At 31.1% G+C, this 14,867-nt stretch overlaps 1 protein-coding gene across 6 annotated transcripts in view; it reads right to left on the bottom strand.

Annotated features, from left to right (window-relative positions):
• The window catches only part of LOC148622427 (dynactin subunit 1-like), a 35,033-nt gene that overhangs the window by 14,069 nt on the left and 6,097 nt on the right, over positions 1 to 14,867 (bottom strand). For 3 of the 6 annotated variants that reach the window (XM_088572322.1, XM_088572324.1, XM_088572325.1), the window contains 17 exons: positions 14,202 to 14,513; positions 13,817 to 13,888; positions 13,410 to 13,517; positions 13,049 to 13,145; positions 12,055 to 12,133; positions 11,320 to 11,479; positions 9,839 to 9,943; positions 9,315 to 9,416; positions 8,611 to 8,700; positions 7,788 to 7,904; positions 5,302 to 5,322; positions 3,860 to 3,959; positions 3,363 to 3,448; positions 2,475 to 2,602; positions 1,862 to 1,976; positions 1,542 to 1,595; positions 751 to 882 (listed from right to left, as the gene is read on the bottom strand). In XM_088572322.1, the coding sequence (XP_088428448.1) occupies positions 751 to 882; positions 1,542 to 1,595; positions 1,862 to 1,976; positions 2,475 to 2,602; positions 3,363 to 3,448; positions 3,860 to 3,959; positions 5,302 to 5,322; positions 7,788 to 7,904; positions 8,611 to 8,700; positions 9,315 to 9,416; positions 9,839 to 9,943; positions 11,320 to 11,479; positions 12,055 to 12,133; positions 13,049 to 13,145; positions 13,410 to 13,517; positions 13,817 to 13,888; positions 14,202 to 14,513 (1,878 nt within the window). The remainder of the gene's footprint in view (positions 1 to 750; positions 883 to 1,541; positions 1,596 to 1,861; positions 1,977 to 2,474; positions 2,603 to 3,362; positions 3,449 to 3,859; positions 3,960 to 5,301; positions 5,323 to 7,787; positions 7,905 to 8,610; positions 8,701 to 9,314; positions 9,417 to 9,838; positions 9,944 to 11,319; positions 11,480 to 12,054; positions 12,134 to 13,048; positions 13,146 to 13,409; positions 13,518 to 13,816; positions 13,889 to 14,201; positions 14,514 to 14,867) is intronic. The other 3 variants (XM_088572323.1, XM_088572326.1, XM_088572327.1) reach the window with 1 other exon arrangement.

The raw sequence follows: 14,867 nt of genomic DNA, 5'->3' as shown, positions 1-14,867 counted from the left end.
TAGGTGTCTTCCTTACCCCATAAGCCTTCAACTCTCCAAGTTTGGTCAAATTCTATGACGGCATTGAAAAGTTACACCAATTTTAGCACCCAAAATCATATTTCGTTAAGTCCATGTGACCTTGACCTTTAACCTACTGACCTCAAATTCAATGGGTGTTGATCTCCTGAGCAAGAGGATAGGAGACAACCTCTAATACCATGAGATTCAATCCTCATATGTTTACATGTATACAGGTTATAATTTTTGCTAAGAATATTTTGGAAGGGTGACATTGTTTAATGTTCATCAATTTTTGTCAATAAGATACATGTATGATGACATTATTTTGAACATGTATCTTCCTGTTTTTATCTAAAATTCACAATAAAATAGCTTCACAAATGGGACAAAATGTAATGTTGATGCAGTATTAAAATCTGACACACAAGGTTAATTCATTTCCTCATTTCCAGTTACTGGGTAAATGTCTTTGCTTTTTTAAAGCAAAGTAAGCTTGTTTAATTATTTCCATAATCATTAACCATCAATTTATGCCATCATAATAATTGTATCACTAATCTTACTGTCATTTTAATGTACATTTAACATTTAAACATAGAAAATAAAACCAGTACAAAACATAAGCTTCCATGTTTAAAATGTGTAAAATGCTAAATTCCTGAACAGATAAAACAAATCCATAACTGTTATCTTACAATAACGTACTTTATAAACAACCATATTTATTATTCCTGTCTATAACTTTACCTGCAGTAGAACTTTAAGCCTAGATATATCAGTAGACACACAATCACAGGCATTAGTCATGGCTTTAACTCTGTCTGTCATCAGGGATGTACAATCTACCTTCTCATGGGACAAATGTACAGTATACAGTTGCTGAAATCACAATGTACATAAAAATATTAATTTTTGAGTTATCCCACAAACAGCAATAAGCATTTAGTATTGGTATTTTTTTACATATCACAGCAGCTAAGAATAAGATTTTTTTAAAACTACATGGTTGGATAATCTTGTTTTTTCTCATAAATGTAGTAGGTTTATGTGCTGATGAAAGTCTGTCAGTCCTACTCATATCTCAGTGGGTAATATATACATTAATACCTCTGACCCATACATACAACTAAAATTCACTTATAATACCACTATGAGTGGGCATATAATAGTGATAAGGTTGTCTGTCTTCCATTTTGTTTGTACTTTCTTCTTTCCATTACACAGAGCGGTACATGTATTAATCTCTTATCTGTTACTCCTTCTACACCACAAATTTGGAATTTAATTAAACTTTCACAGAATCTTTATTACATATTCCAAATGTGCACCTCTAATTTCAAATTTGGAGTCAATCCATTTTGAAGTCAAAAGGTTCATGTTTTCAGAATGGGTTTGTGTGGATATCAAGTTGGTGAGGTCAGCTTTGCTCACAGTTTGTCCAGTTTAAGAACAATGATAATTTATTTTTAGACTAGACTTCAATTATCTGATTTTCTTGATAGCATTCTTGAATTTTAATCATGATAATTATGTCTCACCTGGAAATATCCAATGGACTTCTCTAGCAGATCTAAGGAAACAGTTTCATCAAGCTGCAAAAAAAGAACAGGATATCAGTTAGTATTGTGCATTTATTATACATTGGGTTGGTAACAAACAGTTTTCTTATAGAATAAATTAGAAGCATTAACTTCATCAAATTGCATTCTCAATGCGTTCATTAAATTGCTTATCCAGAATAGAAAAAAATATATATATACTACTACGCAGTGTCAACCAAATGTGTAGTTCTACAGATTTATCCTATTTGAAGAAAAGTACTCTTAATGGTAAAGACACACAGGATTTTAAAACTTACAGTATCTTTCCTTAGTAGATCTATGAAGTAATCCATAGACTTCTCATGAGCATTCATCTCTGGTAGTAGTGTTCCTATCTTCAGCAGTAAGTCTGTACTACAGGTGTTCAGGGCACTATAATAAAAATATTATTTATGAAATAATTGTTGGAAATTACAGGTCATACTGTGGAAAAAAAATTCACAGTTTACAGTAACTAAAGATACTGTAAGAAAGCCAACATTGAATCCCTAATTCAATGAAACTTCACACATGTAACATCCTTCAGTAGGATTACCTCTCCCTTATAATCATTTGAAAATTATTGTTTCTTACGCACATACACTTGATGATACTGATCCTTCTTACAAAGTTTCATCAAAATCCAAAAATATTTTTGGGAGTAGTAGCACTCACAGTGGACAGAAAATGAGATTTCTAAATGTATATACCCCTGAACTTCTTTGCATGGAGTACTTTGATGTATAGTGGATTAACCCAAACTTTTAACCATGCAGACTGCATATGCAAAATGTTTGTTTTAATGGAAATACTATACAGTGTAATTTTTTTTTAATTTTCAAAAGACTCTGCCTTATATGGAAAACAGTATCATACAAATTACTACTTTACCTCTCATACTGTCTCAGAATGGACTGTAGAGTACTGAGCATCAGAATTAGATTGTTACCAAAACTACTTTGTTCTGCCTTGTGGCTCTTCAGAACTGTCTCTCTGTTTATACCCTCAGTAAGCTCAAACTGAAAAAAAACATGAGTAACATGCTATTTGATTGGCTAATAAATTTCCTTTATCATCTCATAATCAAAAGTTTGAAACATGACTGCGACATCATCATTGTTTTTTTTGATGATCTACTGGTTGAATTTTTATACTGAAATCAAATTATAAGTAATGACTGTTACATTTTTCAAGTCTTTTTGTTTGTTTGTTTGTTGGTTGGGGTTTAACATCCGAACAGCAATATTTCAGCTATATTCAGATGAGAAGTCTTTTTGAAATAACTTCAAATGCCAATGTTGCACATTTGAAATCAACCTGTTGTAAGTTACTTAGTGTGCAACACATGTTGAATTCATTTCTTCATAGACCTAACAAATATATCAGTCATTCCTTATCTAATCTATGTCTGACTTCTAATGTATAATAAAATGTTTTATATAAGAGCTCTGTTCAACTACTTCATAGAAAAAAATGTTAAAAATTGTTGTTTTTTGTTTGTTTCTGTATTTATCTATTAACTCTGATTTAAAATGAATTAAATAATTGGTAGAGACATTTTGTTACAAGGATGAAAATCATTAGAGATGTACAAAACACCTTCCATTAAACATCAACTCCTAGATTGATAGTTAAACTTAAAATGAACTAAATTATAAAACCATAAAATAACTATGAAGGAATTTTTCCATAAGTTTAGATATGAAAGTGCTACAAGTATCCTACCCAAGCAGTTTCTCTATATCACAACAAAAGGACCACAGAAATGCCTAAAAATACCTTTTCCTTGACCTGTGCGGATAACATCTCTGCCTTCCCAATAATCCTTGGTATCATTAGTAACATCAATATGGCATCATGGTCACCTGTAAATATCGATATCAATATAAGGAGGGTATTTCAGAAAAAAAAAGTCAATAGTTGAAGAGGGAAGTAAAAAATTCTTAATCTTTCATGTCATGTATGTATATCCAAGACTGGTATGTTTCACAAATACTAATACATGTCTTTCAATATTATGTGCCTTTTAAAGTACTCTTAATAAGTTAACTTAAAAAATTGGTCACTGATGTTTTAAGTGTTCAAGAGAGGTTAAGTCTGTATTAAAAATGTTTAACATTTAAAAAAACATATCCATATCACACATACCAAAATAATGTAAAAACATGCATTATCAAGGAGAATACCACAGAATGATGAAAATGTAAAAGAGGCATGGTTGCTGACCATCAATCAGATTCCAAGAATTTAACAGGATGTATATATCACAGAATTACCTCCCCTGTTTACAAAGAAATCTGGCATGAAGGACTGTAGCATGGCAATATGTTTGTTTGCTTGGGCAACTTCCAGCTTCCTCAGTTCCATATCAATTGTCTGTAAACATTAAGACATGATTAGACTTTGTTTTTAAAAGCATTTCATAAACACAATTATATACAAATGTATACAGCACAAAGCATTTTAATGTTGCAAGCATATTCAATGTTCTCTGTATGGAAACAAAATTAAACATGTACAAACCTTATTTCCTGGAAACTTTACTAATGATTATCAAGTAATTTCTTAAATGTTAGTAATAAATATATGAAAATGGGAAATGAAGCATATGATATTGTCCTATAATTCAAAGTATTGCAGTTGAGAAAAACTTACGGAAATGTTGATAGCCCAAAGGTAAGTATTTACCTCCATGTTAATGACTTATACTTTTGATGTATCGGACAGGTGGAAGGCAGGCAGTAACCTGAGAGAAGTGTATGACTAATGCAGTCATTTTTTACAGAAACCTGCAGGAATCAAGCAGAGTAAGCTGTCCTCCTCCAGCTATACCATGGAAGGGACATGCATCAATAGATTACTAATGGGAATGTGGCATATAAATAACCTCCACAACCAAAAACGGGGAAATGATAGTGATATAGAACAACCATACAAGACTGATCTTTGAATTGAGTATGTCATAGAAAGAACTACATGGGTAAAAGTAGCTTTTTCATTTTGGTTTACATCTAACACAATCTCACAATGGAAACTACAGAAAAATAATATTGTTTATAATTTTACAGAGACTATTCCTACTCGAAAACTTCACAATTACAAAGCCTTAAATCTTTAATTGCCTCTACAACTACAGCTTAGTTATTAATATAAGCTAACTGAAGAATTGATTGATTGATTGTTGGGGTTTAATGCCCAAGCAGCAATATTTCAGCTATATTGAGGTGATAGCTAACTGAAGAAAGACTACTTCCTGTAATACAAGTAGTACTGGTAACTTTAAGAGACAATTTAATACTACATTTATGATAACTACTAGATACACACCTACCAGACATGTGTGATAAACATCTTAGAGGTTTGACATCTGCATATGCACAAATTTTACTTCATGTGTTCTCTAATTCAATAAAACAGCACAGCCACAGGAGTGTATACTTTTAAAGTTTATCAAAATAATTAATTTAAATGTTTTCTAAAGAACCATTTAAATTTTAACAAATTTGTGGTTTTTTTTTCAATACAATTTTTCTATAAAGTTGTGACATCTAAATAGACATTTTAGGTATGTGCATATGGCTGCTTCCATTTTTAACTAAAAAAAAACCTGTCAAACAGCTAAACCCATACCCATTGAAAGATCAGTCTTCTATAAATATGACCATGTCCCTTAAATAATGATATATATCATCCCTGTGACTTGTTCCCCAAGAAATACCTTAACTAAAGTTTCATACTCCTTCGTTGGCAAATTAAAGGAAAAATCTAATAAGTGTGTAAAACTCTACATGTCCTCTTTATCAAAAAGAATCAGGCAAGTAAAAGGCATATATGTATTTTTCCACAGACAGATGTAATTAGTATTACAGCTAGTTGAAATAGACCAGCTCCAATTTCAGTACAAATCTAGGTAGGCTACTGAGTAGAAATCTGCACTACAATATACCAATGTGTCCTACTTAACTGCTTCAGAACACATGTGAATTTGTTTAGGGCACTATTTTTAAAGTAAGTTTGAAAAGCTATCAATTATGATGACCTTAACCTCTATAGGTCAAGTAAATACAACTCACTGGGGCCATTTAAATTATTGTAAAATTTTCTATACTGGTACATTTTCAAGTTTATATTTTAGGGCATCTTATATACAAAGTCACTGTAAACCAAAGAAAAAAATTAAAAATGATACTATTATTTCCAATCATTTTACATCATATCTTAAACAACTTTTTTTAACAAACTGTTTTATATTAAGAAGGTCCTTAGAAGGACTGGTGCATGCATTTATATTGCAAGTTGAAAACATGGCCACTTTGCAAAAGTATAATGAATGTTACCATAACTTTAAGTTCTTAAAACTACTTCAGCTAGACAGAATCTCAGTCTAACAATGTATGAGCATCAAATTCTTTTTAAAAAAAGTTTCTGCATTCAGTTCAATTTTGTAATTGAAACAAAATAAAGGGTTGGTCTATGAATATTTAAATGAAATGAACAGTGTTATCCAATCAGAAACAAGTAAATGTATATAGATATAGTATATAGAGTACAAGCTACCTGAACACACTGGTGGATGGTATAATATAGAGGTTAAGGTCATCATAATTGACAGCTATTCAGACTTAAAAGGCAGTGTCCAAAAGATCACACAGGTGTTCTGAACTACATTGGTATAATGTAAGGCAGATTTCTACCTAAAGAGCTATTTAAATTACTCACTAGCCTACATAAATCAGTACTGAAATTGGAACTGGTCTTTTTCAGTTAGCTGTAAATCTTCTATATTACATCTTCTTTCAGACTTGTTGGCTTAATGAAGATAAACCATTCCATTAATAGTGCCAGTGATCAACAGGAATAAAAAACACATGGTCACCTAAAACAATCGTGTAGGCAACTGGTATTTATATAGTGTTGGAATAACGTCTGAGCATCAAAACACATTCAAGCGGATTGCTGACATATTAAAAGGGGTTGTTGTTAGATTTTTAAAAAGTAACCAGTACAAATGAATAAGCCCCACTAAAGACTCAATTTCAAATAATTTGTTTTCAAATTTCTAAAGTTCTATAAATGCATTTTACAAATAAGAGTCAAAATCATACACAAAAATTGAAACTCTCAACAGCAGATTTGGTTAATTAGTTAAAAGAAAAACATTCATCTTTGATAGAAAATAGTCAAAACCATTCAAAATGCCACTGTTATCTCATTTAACTTGAGTCTTAATAAATGAAAAATTTCAAAATAGCCTCATAAAATTCCACACTAATTCTTGCCTGATCATTGCATTTACAGACACATAATAAAACCTATAACTCTCTAGCCTATAAGCTACAAAAGACCTTTGTTCAGAAATGCAACACAATCATTTCAAACATTGGTTGCCAAGGCTTACCAGGGAACCAGGCAAGCACAACATTGTGAGGGGAGTTGAATTTCTGAATGGTCAAACAAATTTGCAATTTCCCATAGAAGGCATATTGTTTTAATTAAAACCAATTAAATCTCAATTAAAAACCTGAATGTGTTATTTAGAGTATTAATGGTTCATTGTTAAACAAAACTACAAGCTAAGTGAAATCACACTTTAATTCTTTAACAAAAAAGCAAAGTGGTTGTGATGTTATAATTTGTTAGCAATCACAACTATTAGCTTAAGTTACTATATACCAGTAAACTCATCTGTAAAAAGATATATACTCTATAAGTAATACACATTAAAGGTATTGTTTAAAAAAGAGGTGTTTTTTATTTGATTACGAAATGTTTCACAAAAGTAACATGGTTTCATCCTGTCATAAGTTTAAGACATGAACATACTTTATAAACCTGATATTTTATTGAAAAAAATTACGAAAAAACTTAATTTTTATTCTTTAAATACAGGAAATGAGTATGCACTGGTTCATTGTATTCTTGGAGCATTTTATCATTGACTCATTTTGTGTAATGATATACATTATATTTTTCATATGGAAATACATTTTGTATTTGCATTGCAATTACTGCCATTTACCAGGTCTTAAATAACTAAATTTTGCAACTCGCAAGACAAATTCTTTCCAATCATTTTTGTATTTCTACAAAAGATTATCAAAATCTTTCAATAACTGTAAGCTGAAATTTAAAGATATAGTAACTCTAACCTAACAAGTGACTCACATCTATTGTGAATAAGTAAAAAGTATTTCTCAGACAAACCTTGGCATAAGCTTTGGTTTCAGCAAACTTAGCCTTGAAATCAAAGGTTTCAATAGTGGGTGTGGCCTCTTTCTGTCCCGCCTCTGCTTGTTTACTTTGTAAGTCTTTTATAGTTTCCTGAATGGTAAATAACAAAGCATTTCTATCTTAGTCAGTAAAGTGAACATAATACTCTAACAAAAAATTTTAAAATATATTCATGATTTAGCCAATAAGAAAAACTTCAGTTCTTTAACATTTTGCAAATGCAATCAAGTCACTTCTTAAATCTTAAATAAAAATTCTCAGTTCCTTGGTCTTCCTTCATCTTTCCTGAGGGTACCTTTCTTCCAAAATTTATTACCATATCAATCAAATAATAATACAAAAATACCCTTTCATTTATAGGGGAAAATAAAAAAAAAATGGAAATAACTCCCTTCGTCATTGATTTCATAATTCTTGGGTAAGAACCAAGAAATCAACTTCAAATGGCCTATAATGATCACTTATTTATAAGAGAAAAAACAAGTACTATCTTTAAAAAAAAATAGCTGACGCAGTAAAATTTTGTTCCTTTAATTACTTCAAAGTTTCTTTATTTGTGTCAAGAAAATAACACATATGGTATGTCATTTAAAATTTTCTTTACAGTTTTTTTCAAATGCCACTTAATTATCAGTATTTGGCCAATTGGGAAACAGAATTGTCACCAGGTGACTTGCGTTTCCATAGAAGAGTGTCCTTAAGGTCAAAGGGTAAAAAGCGATACTATACCGACTGCATCGGAAAAGCAACAATCTATGTGAAATTCTGAACACAAACATCATAATTTTATAAATACCTTCAGATTTGATACCAACTCTCTAAACTTGTTGATAGTAGTTTCATAGTCTGCAATAGTTTCAGATGTTGCATCTAATTTTCTCTTGAACTGTAAAGATATCAACATATAGTACTACCAACATTTTGGAAAGGAATTATTCAGAAACTTTCTGAATTTTCTAAAGGCTATTCCATAATTAATTGTGAGGTGGGTCCTGAGGCACTGCATAGCCTCAACAATGAAAGAAAATAATCAATTAAGATTGTATGCATGGTAGGGTCATATAAAAGGTGTCTCTTGATCCTTCCCTCCCATACATTTATTTCTGGAATAACATACGGTGCATTTGTATTAGTAAACACGTTTGACTAAGTTTAAGCTAATAGTAACCAATAATTACCATCATTTCTTTCTTTCTAAGAATTCAAAATTATTCAATGCACACAGGAGGTATTATCTGAAATGTTTATATACCTTTGGAGTCCATCATATGGAGAAATAACTGAAGGTTGGTTATTATACCCGTGCTTTTAAAGAAATTGATATTAAGAAAAATGGCTCAAGTGAAGACCATATTTAAGACTGTAACAGGACACTACATTGAGGTTTTATTGTCAAACCTTGTAAGACAAAAATGTATGCTCTGTCCACAAAGTCTGTTTAATATCAATACGATATTTTATGAAAATGTACGCTTAGTTCATAATCTCTATCAAATTTACCTCTGCTATTTTCCCATTAGCAAAATCTAGATCCTCCCTCAGTTCAAGTTCAGTCTCTCTAGCACTTTCTTGTAATTCTTCATTCATATCATGTAAAGCTTCCTGTTGGGAAATAGATTAATGATTTATAATATGGTACATCTCAATGAGAAAACCTCATTGATTATTGTTTTTGTGTCTAAAGAATGTATTCTTTAGTTTTTTCTTCAGCACATTTATCAAAAATTCAATCAAAACTACCGGTAGCTCATTTCATTGAAAAAAAGTTACTATCTAAGTAGCAGATACACATTTGTAACTTGTTAACCTGGTGCAGCAACAATTTACATATTTCAGATGGGACACCGAAAATGCATTTAATTCTTCCACTTCACTCACATAGATTAATACTAAAAGAGTATTCTTTAAAATTGTCTCAAGACTCCCATTTCATTCTACCAAATTTATAAAATGGACTTTAAACAATAGAAATTTAAAATAATTCAGCTGTCTTAGGTGAAATAGAAGGAAGGCTCCAAACTAACCAAGTCTGCTATTTCTTCCTGCATAGCCTGAATCCTGTCTTCTAACTTTAAATTCCTATCTGTTAAAGTTTCAACCATCTCCTCAGCTCCAAGGGCTGCATCTACCTGCATGACAATGATTTATAGAATCAGAAATAATTAGAAAAATGTGAGCAAGCTCAAAAACAGATTTCCCAAGTTTCAAATGGACTTGAAAATGCTTGTTGGTGTTATTCAACAATAATCATGCACATCTACATATGATATCCAACCTAAAAAAATTACATCAAAATCCCCTGAATGGTTTAGGAGGAGTTAAAAAAAATGGTATTACCTTGTAATATCCCTAATTCGGATTGTATTCCTTTGGAGTCATCTGACAGTAATAATATTCCTTCATGCACATCTCCATACGATACCTAACCTACCTTTAGAATTTCATCAAAATCCCTTTAGTGATTTTGGGGGAGTTGCGCTTGTGAGGTTTTAACAATAAAATACCCTTAAATGTATTATCTCCTTTTGGCTTCATTCAACAATAATCATATTCCTCCATGCACATTTACATTTGATATCCAACCTTCTTATGATATTACATCAAAATCCCTTGGAGTGGTTTAGGAGGAGTTGCACTTACAAGGTTTTAACATGTAAAATCCCTAATATGGATTATCTCCTTTAAAATCCTCTGAGAGTGTTCCTTCAAGCAAATCTACATATGATACCCAACCTTCCTATATAATTTCATCAAAATCTCTTGAGCTGTATAGAAAGAGTTGTGCTGACAATGTTTTACCATGTTTAACCCTTAATTATCTAACTTTGGAGTTCTCCGACATTAATTATATTCCTTTCTGCACATCTATATATGAAACCCAACCTTCCTATACAATTTCATCAAAATCCCTTGAGTGCTTTATGAGGAGTTGCGATTGTGAGATTTCAACATGTAAAACTCTTAATTTGGATTATCTCCTTTGGAGTCCCCCACCAGTGATTATATTCCTTCATGCATATCTTTGTATGATATAAAACATTCATCAAAATCCTTTGAGCAGTTTAGGAGGAGTTGTGCTTACAAGAAATGTGGACATACGGATGGACACAAAGACAGACTGATGGGGTGATTCCTATATATCCCCAAACTTTGTATGCAGGAGTATAATAATAAAGGCAGCAAACCAAATTTGAATCTATCTTTGATTTTGAATGGTTCTAACAGTAGAAATTCCAGATAAGGAGAACAAGACTTACAAGCTCTATTACACTAACCTGATTAAAAACACTTCATACTATCAAGACAAAACTAATTAATAATATCAATTTATACTTGAAGGCACTTCTCTTTTTCAAATTCGTTGAGCAAAACATGAATAGAGAAAAAAAATTCTTGCTATGCTATTTTAACTTGATAAATCCTTATTAACTCCAATGTAAGATATGATCATTTCGAAAGCCATCAGTCTTGTTGTCTCATAATTTAGGCTTAACAATTAACTGACCTGGTCTTTTAAATCAATGACTTCAGTTTGTAGTCCAGAAACTTCTTGTGTAAGTTTTTCTTTCTCTTTCTTCAAACCAGTAAGTTCTTTCAGCATATCTTCATTCTGTTTAGTTTTCCTTGTTGCTTCATTCTTCTCCTGGTTAGATAAGTCTCTCAGCCTGTCATCATGTTATGTACTTCATTTAATTGACATTCTCTCAAACATTCTATTACCAAGAGACTTATTCATAGTGACTTATTATCTAATGGCTTTTTCTTGCTTGCCAAAATTATCAAAAATAAAATAAATTTCTCATAAAAATAATTTGGTTAACAGTATCTTCAACAATTTCAAAAATCAGCATGAATATACATTTAGTTTTCTAGTCCACAAATGACCATGGTATAACATGATAGCTGTATCAATCAAAGACTGACCAATAATAGATACAATCGTACAAATCAAGGAATCATTTGTAAAACTGAATTGTGCATTTGGTTATGTTCAAAATTTCCTGAGGAAAAAAGAATTTGTTTGGGCATTTTTTTGTTTAAAAAACATGAAATTGTCACATTTTCTTATTTATGTAATATATCTATTAGTTTGATCAAGTATGTTTCTGGAACTAGCCAAGCATGTAGCCTGTGTAGTTATTGCCCAGAATGATATAAGAATAAACTACATGACATTAAAAGAACTAAATAATTAGGTTTAAAGGATTAGTACCATAAAATAATAATTACTATGACTTACTTGACCAAGGCATCTCTCAGTCTCTCGTTCTGTTGTTCCAACTGTTTGACTTGGTAATCAGAGGCAACTCCTTCAGTGCCTGCAAACATACATAGTGTGTCAAAACATTGACATGAACAGGAACATAAATAGTGGGTTGTAACACTGACATAAACAGGAACATAAAAATGGGGTCGAAACATTGAAATAAACAGGAACATAAATACTGGGTCAAAACATTGAAATAAACAGGAACATAAAAATTGGGTCAAAACATTGACATAAACAGGAACATAAAAATGGGGTCGAAACATTGAAATAAACAGGAACATAAATACTGGGTCAAAACATTGAAATAAACAGGAACATAAAAATTGGGTCAAAACATTGACATAAACAGGAACATAAATACTGGGTCAAAACAATGACATCAACAGGAACATAAAAATTGGGTCAAAACATTGACATAAACAGGATCATAAAAATTGGGCCAAAACACTGACAAAAACAGAAACATAAAAAAGTGGGTCAAAACATTGACATAAACAGGAACATAAATACTTAGTCAAAACACTGACATGAACAGGAACATAAAAAGTGGGTCGTAACATTGACATAAACAGGAACATAAAACGTGGGTCGAAACATTGACATTAACAGGAACATAAAAAGTGGATCAAACATTGACATAAACAGGAATATAAGTACTGGGTCGAAATATTGACATAAACAGGAACATGAATAGTTGGTCAAACCACTGACATAAACAGAACTTTTAATCAACTCCTGATTGACTTTGATAGGAATCTATTTTTTTAATCTACAGTCAAATTCTTTTCATCTAAAATGACAATCTGTTCAAAAACATGTGCTTTTTAATTTTAAAAGAAAAAGGTTACAACTAGATCAGTTTTATACTGATTTTGTAATGGATGGTTTACAATGATTGTCATTGAGTAATAAACCGTAATACCAAAATCCATAAAGGAATGGTGTAAAACTTGATCAAACTGACCTTTCTCAGAAATCTCACTCTTAAGGATTTCCAATTCAACTGACAATTCTTCCACTTTGTCCTTCAAGTTATCAACTTCCTGTTGTAGACCTTCAGCCTGGTAAAATCAAGTAAAATATCAAGAAAAGACAAAATACCAGTTTAATATTTATGCATTCAGATATGTTCAAATTACACCACTTTTATTTCCTAAACATCTTCAATAGAACAATAGAAATTATAAGAAGAACCTTTTACACAGATAACTTTCAGGCCTTATTATATTATTATGAAACTGACTTGCATTGGCTTAATGTTTACTGAATGCAACTTATCAAGTTAAATGTTTTATAAAACATAGCTACATTATCTTGAAACAAACCCTTTCTTCAGCCATCTCTTTATCAAGTGTAGCTATCTCTACAGTCTCAGACAAGTCAGTCATTTCATCCTTGTAAGCATCAAATGTATCCTGGACATCTTTAGCTTCCTGATAATGGTGAAGTTGAAAAATTTAATATAGACTAGATTTCCCTATAAACATTTGAATAAATTATCAAACAAAACTAACTGTCTAGGTATTTTAGATCTTAAAATGACACAAGCATACTATTATAGTGAAATAAAGTACTAAGTACTGTAAAACATCTATTTTCAACTAAAATCTTGTGACTTACAGTCATTATTAACCTCCAGTAACTCTTCTTGAAATTAAAATATTTCATGATAAAACATCAGTAGATACAAATTAAGAACTAGCAAGTTGACCAGTTTTGGATCACAACAGACCTTCTTAGCAGCTTGTAATTGTTGTTGAGTTTCTTTGTGCATCTCCTGGGCCTTGGTTTTATATTCTTGTAGCTTTGAAATAAAAAAAAAATTGTTGTATATTAAGATTGGCATATATTTATAAAAAATAAAGAAAGAAGCAAAACAAAAATTTTGAAAGAGATGCATGTCGTATCGAGAGGATAAATCTGATCAGCAAGCAAAATTAAATCAACTAGATTCAATCTAAAACAACCAAACTTTTTTTTCTGTGATGAGGCTCAGTTGAGACAATATGTATTCAAACAATTCTTAAAATTAATTGATGAACAGACATTTTTTCAATTCAATTTTGGGACCAAAATTATGTGAATTTCAATCACAATTATAGTTATTAAGCTATTACCTGCTGTAACTGTATCTTGACTTTCTCAAACTCTTTCAACTTTGACTTATCATCTTGTCGTTTTATTTTAATGGTCTCCAACTTTTCATTCAAATCTTTAATTTCAGCTTTCAGTCCTTCAATTTCTTGCTGTTGCTGAATATTTGTCAAACTATCTTCCACTGACATGCTCATTCTCTTGTTGTCATCTGGTGTGGCAGATGGTTGTTTGGAGTCCGGGATACTCCCCTCCATTGATACAGCCATTCGGTTGGTCTCAGTAACTACTTTCTCAGAGGACAAACTCAATCTTTTAGATTCCTTTGTCATTTGCTACATTCAGAAAAAAGTTAAAGGGTTAAGGAGGAGGGTATATAATGAGTACAGATAGGAGCTGAAATGGAACAAATATATATTAAAAAAAAAATAATAATAATGCTGGTAAAGCAACAGAATATTTCAAAGTTATGTAAACAAATAAACTCCCGAGAACTCACAGTATTGTTATGAACATGTTCCTAAATAGAAAGAAAAATTGGAGCACACCGTAATTTTTTGTGTATACATGGCTAACAGTCTCAGTAACTGAAATTAAATTTTATGAGTTAACAAACTATCTAATAAGCAAATTAGATTCCATGAACCTGTAGCCTTCTAGAGATGGCTTTAATGTAAACAAAAATAATA

The sequence above is a fragment of the Perna viridis genome, chromosome 3 (assembly GCF_037379345.1).
Source record: "Perna viridis isolate PV_CMFRI_1.1 ecotype Kerala chromosome 3, ASM3737934v1, whole genome shotgun sequence".
Classification (NCBI taxonomy): Eukaryota; Metazoa; Mollusca; class Bivalvia; order Mytilida; family Mytilidae; genus Perna; species Perna viridis.
This window is presented reverse-complemented; position numbering and strand designations above follow the sequence as displayed.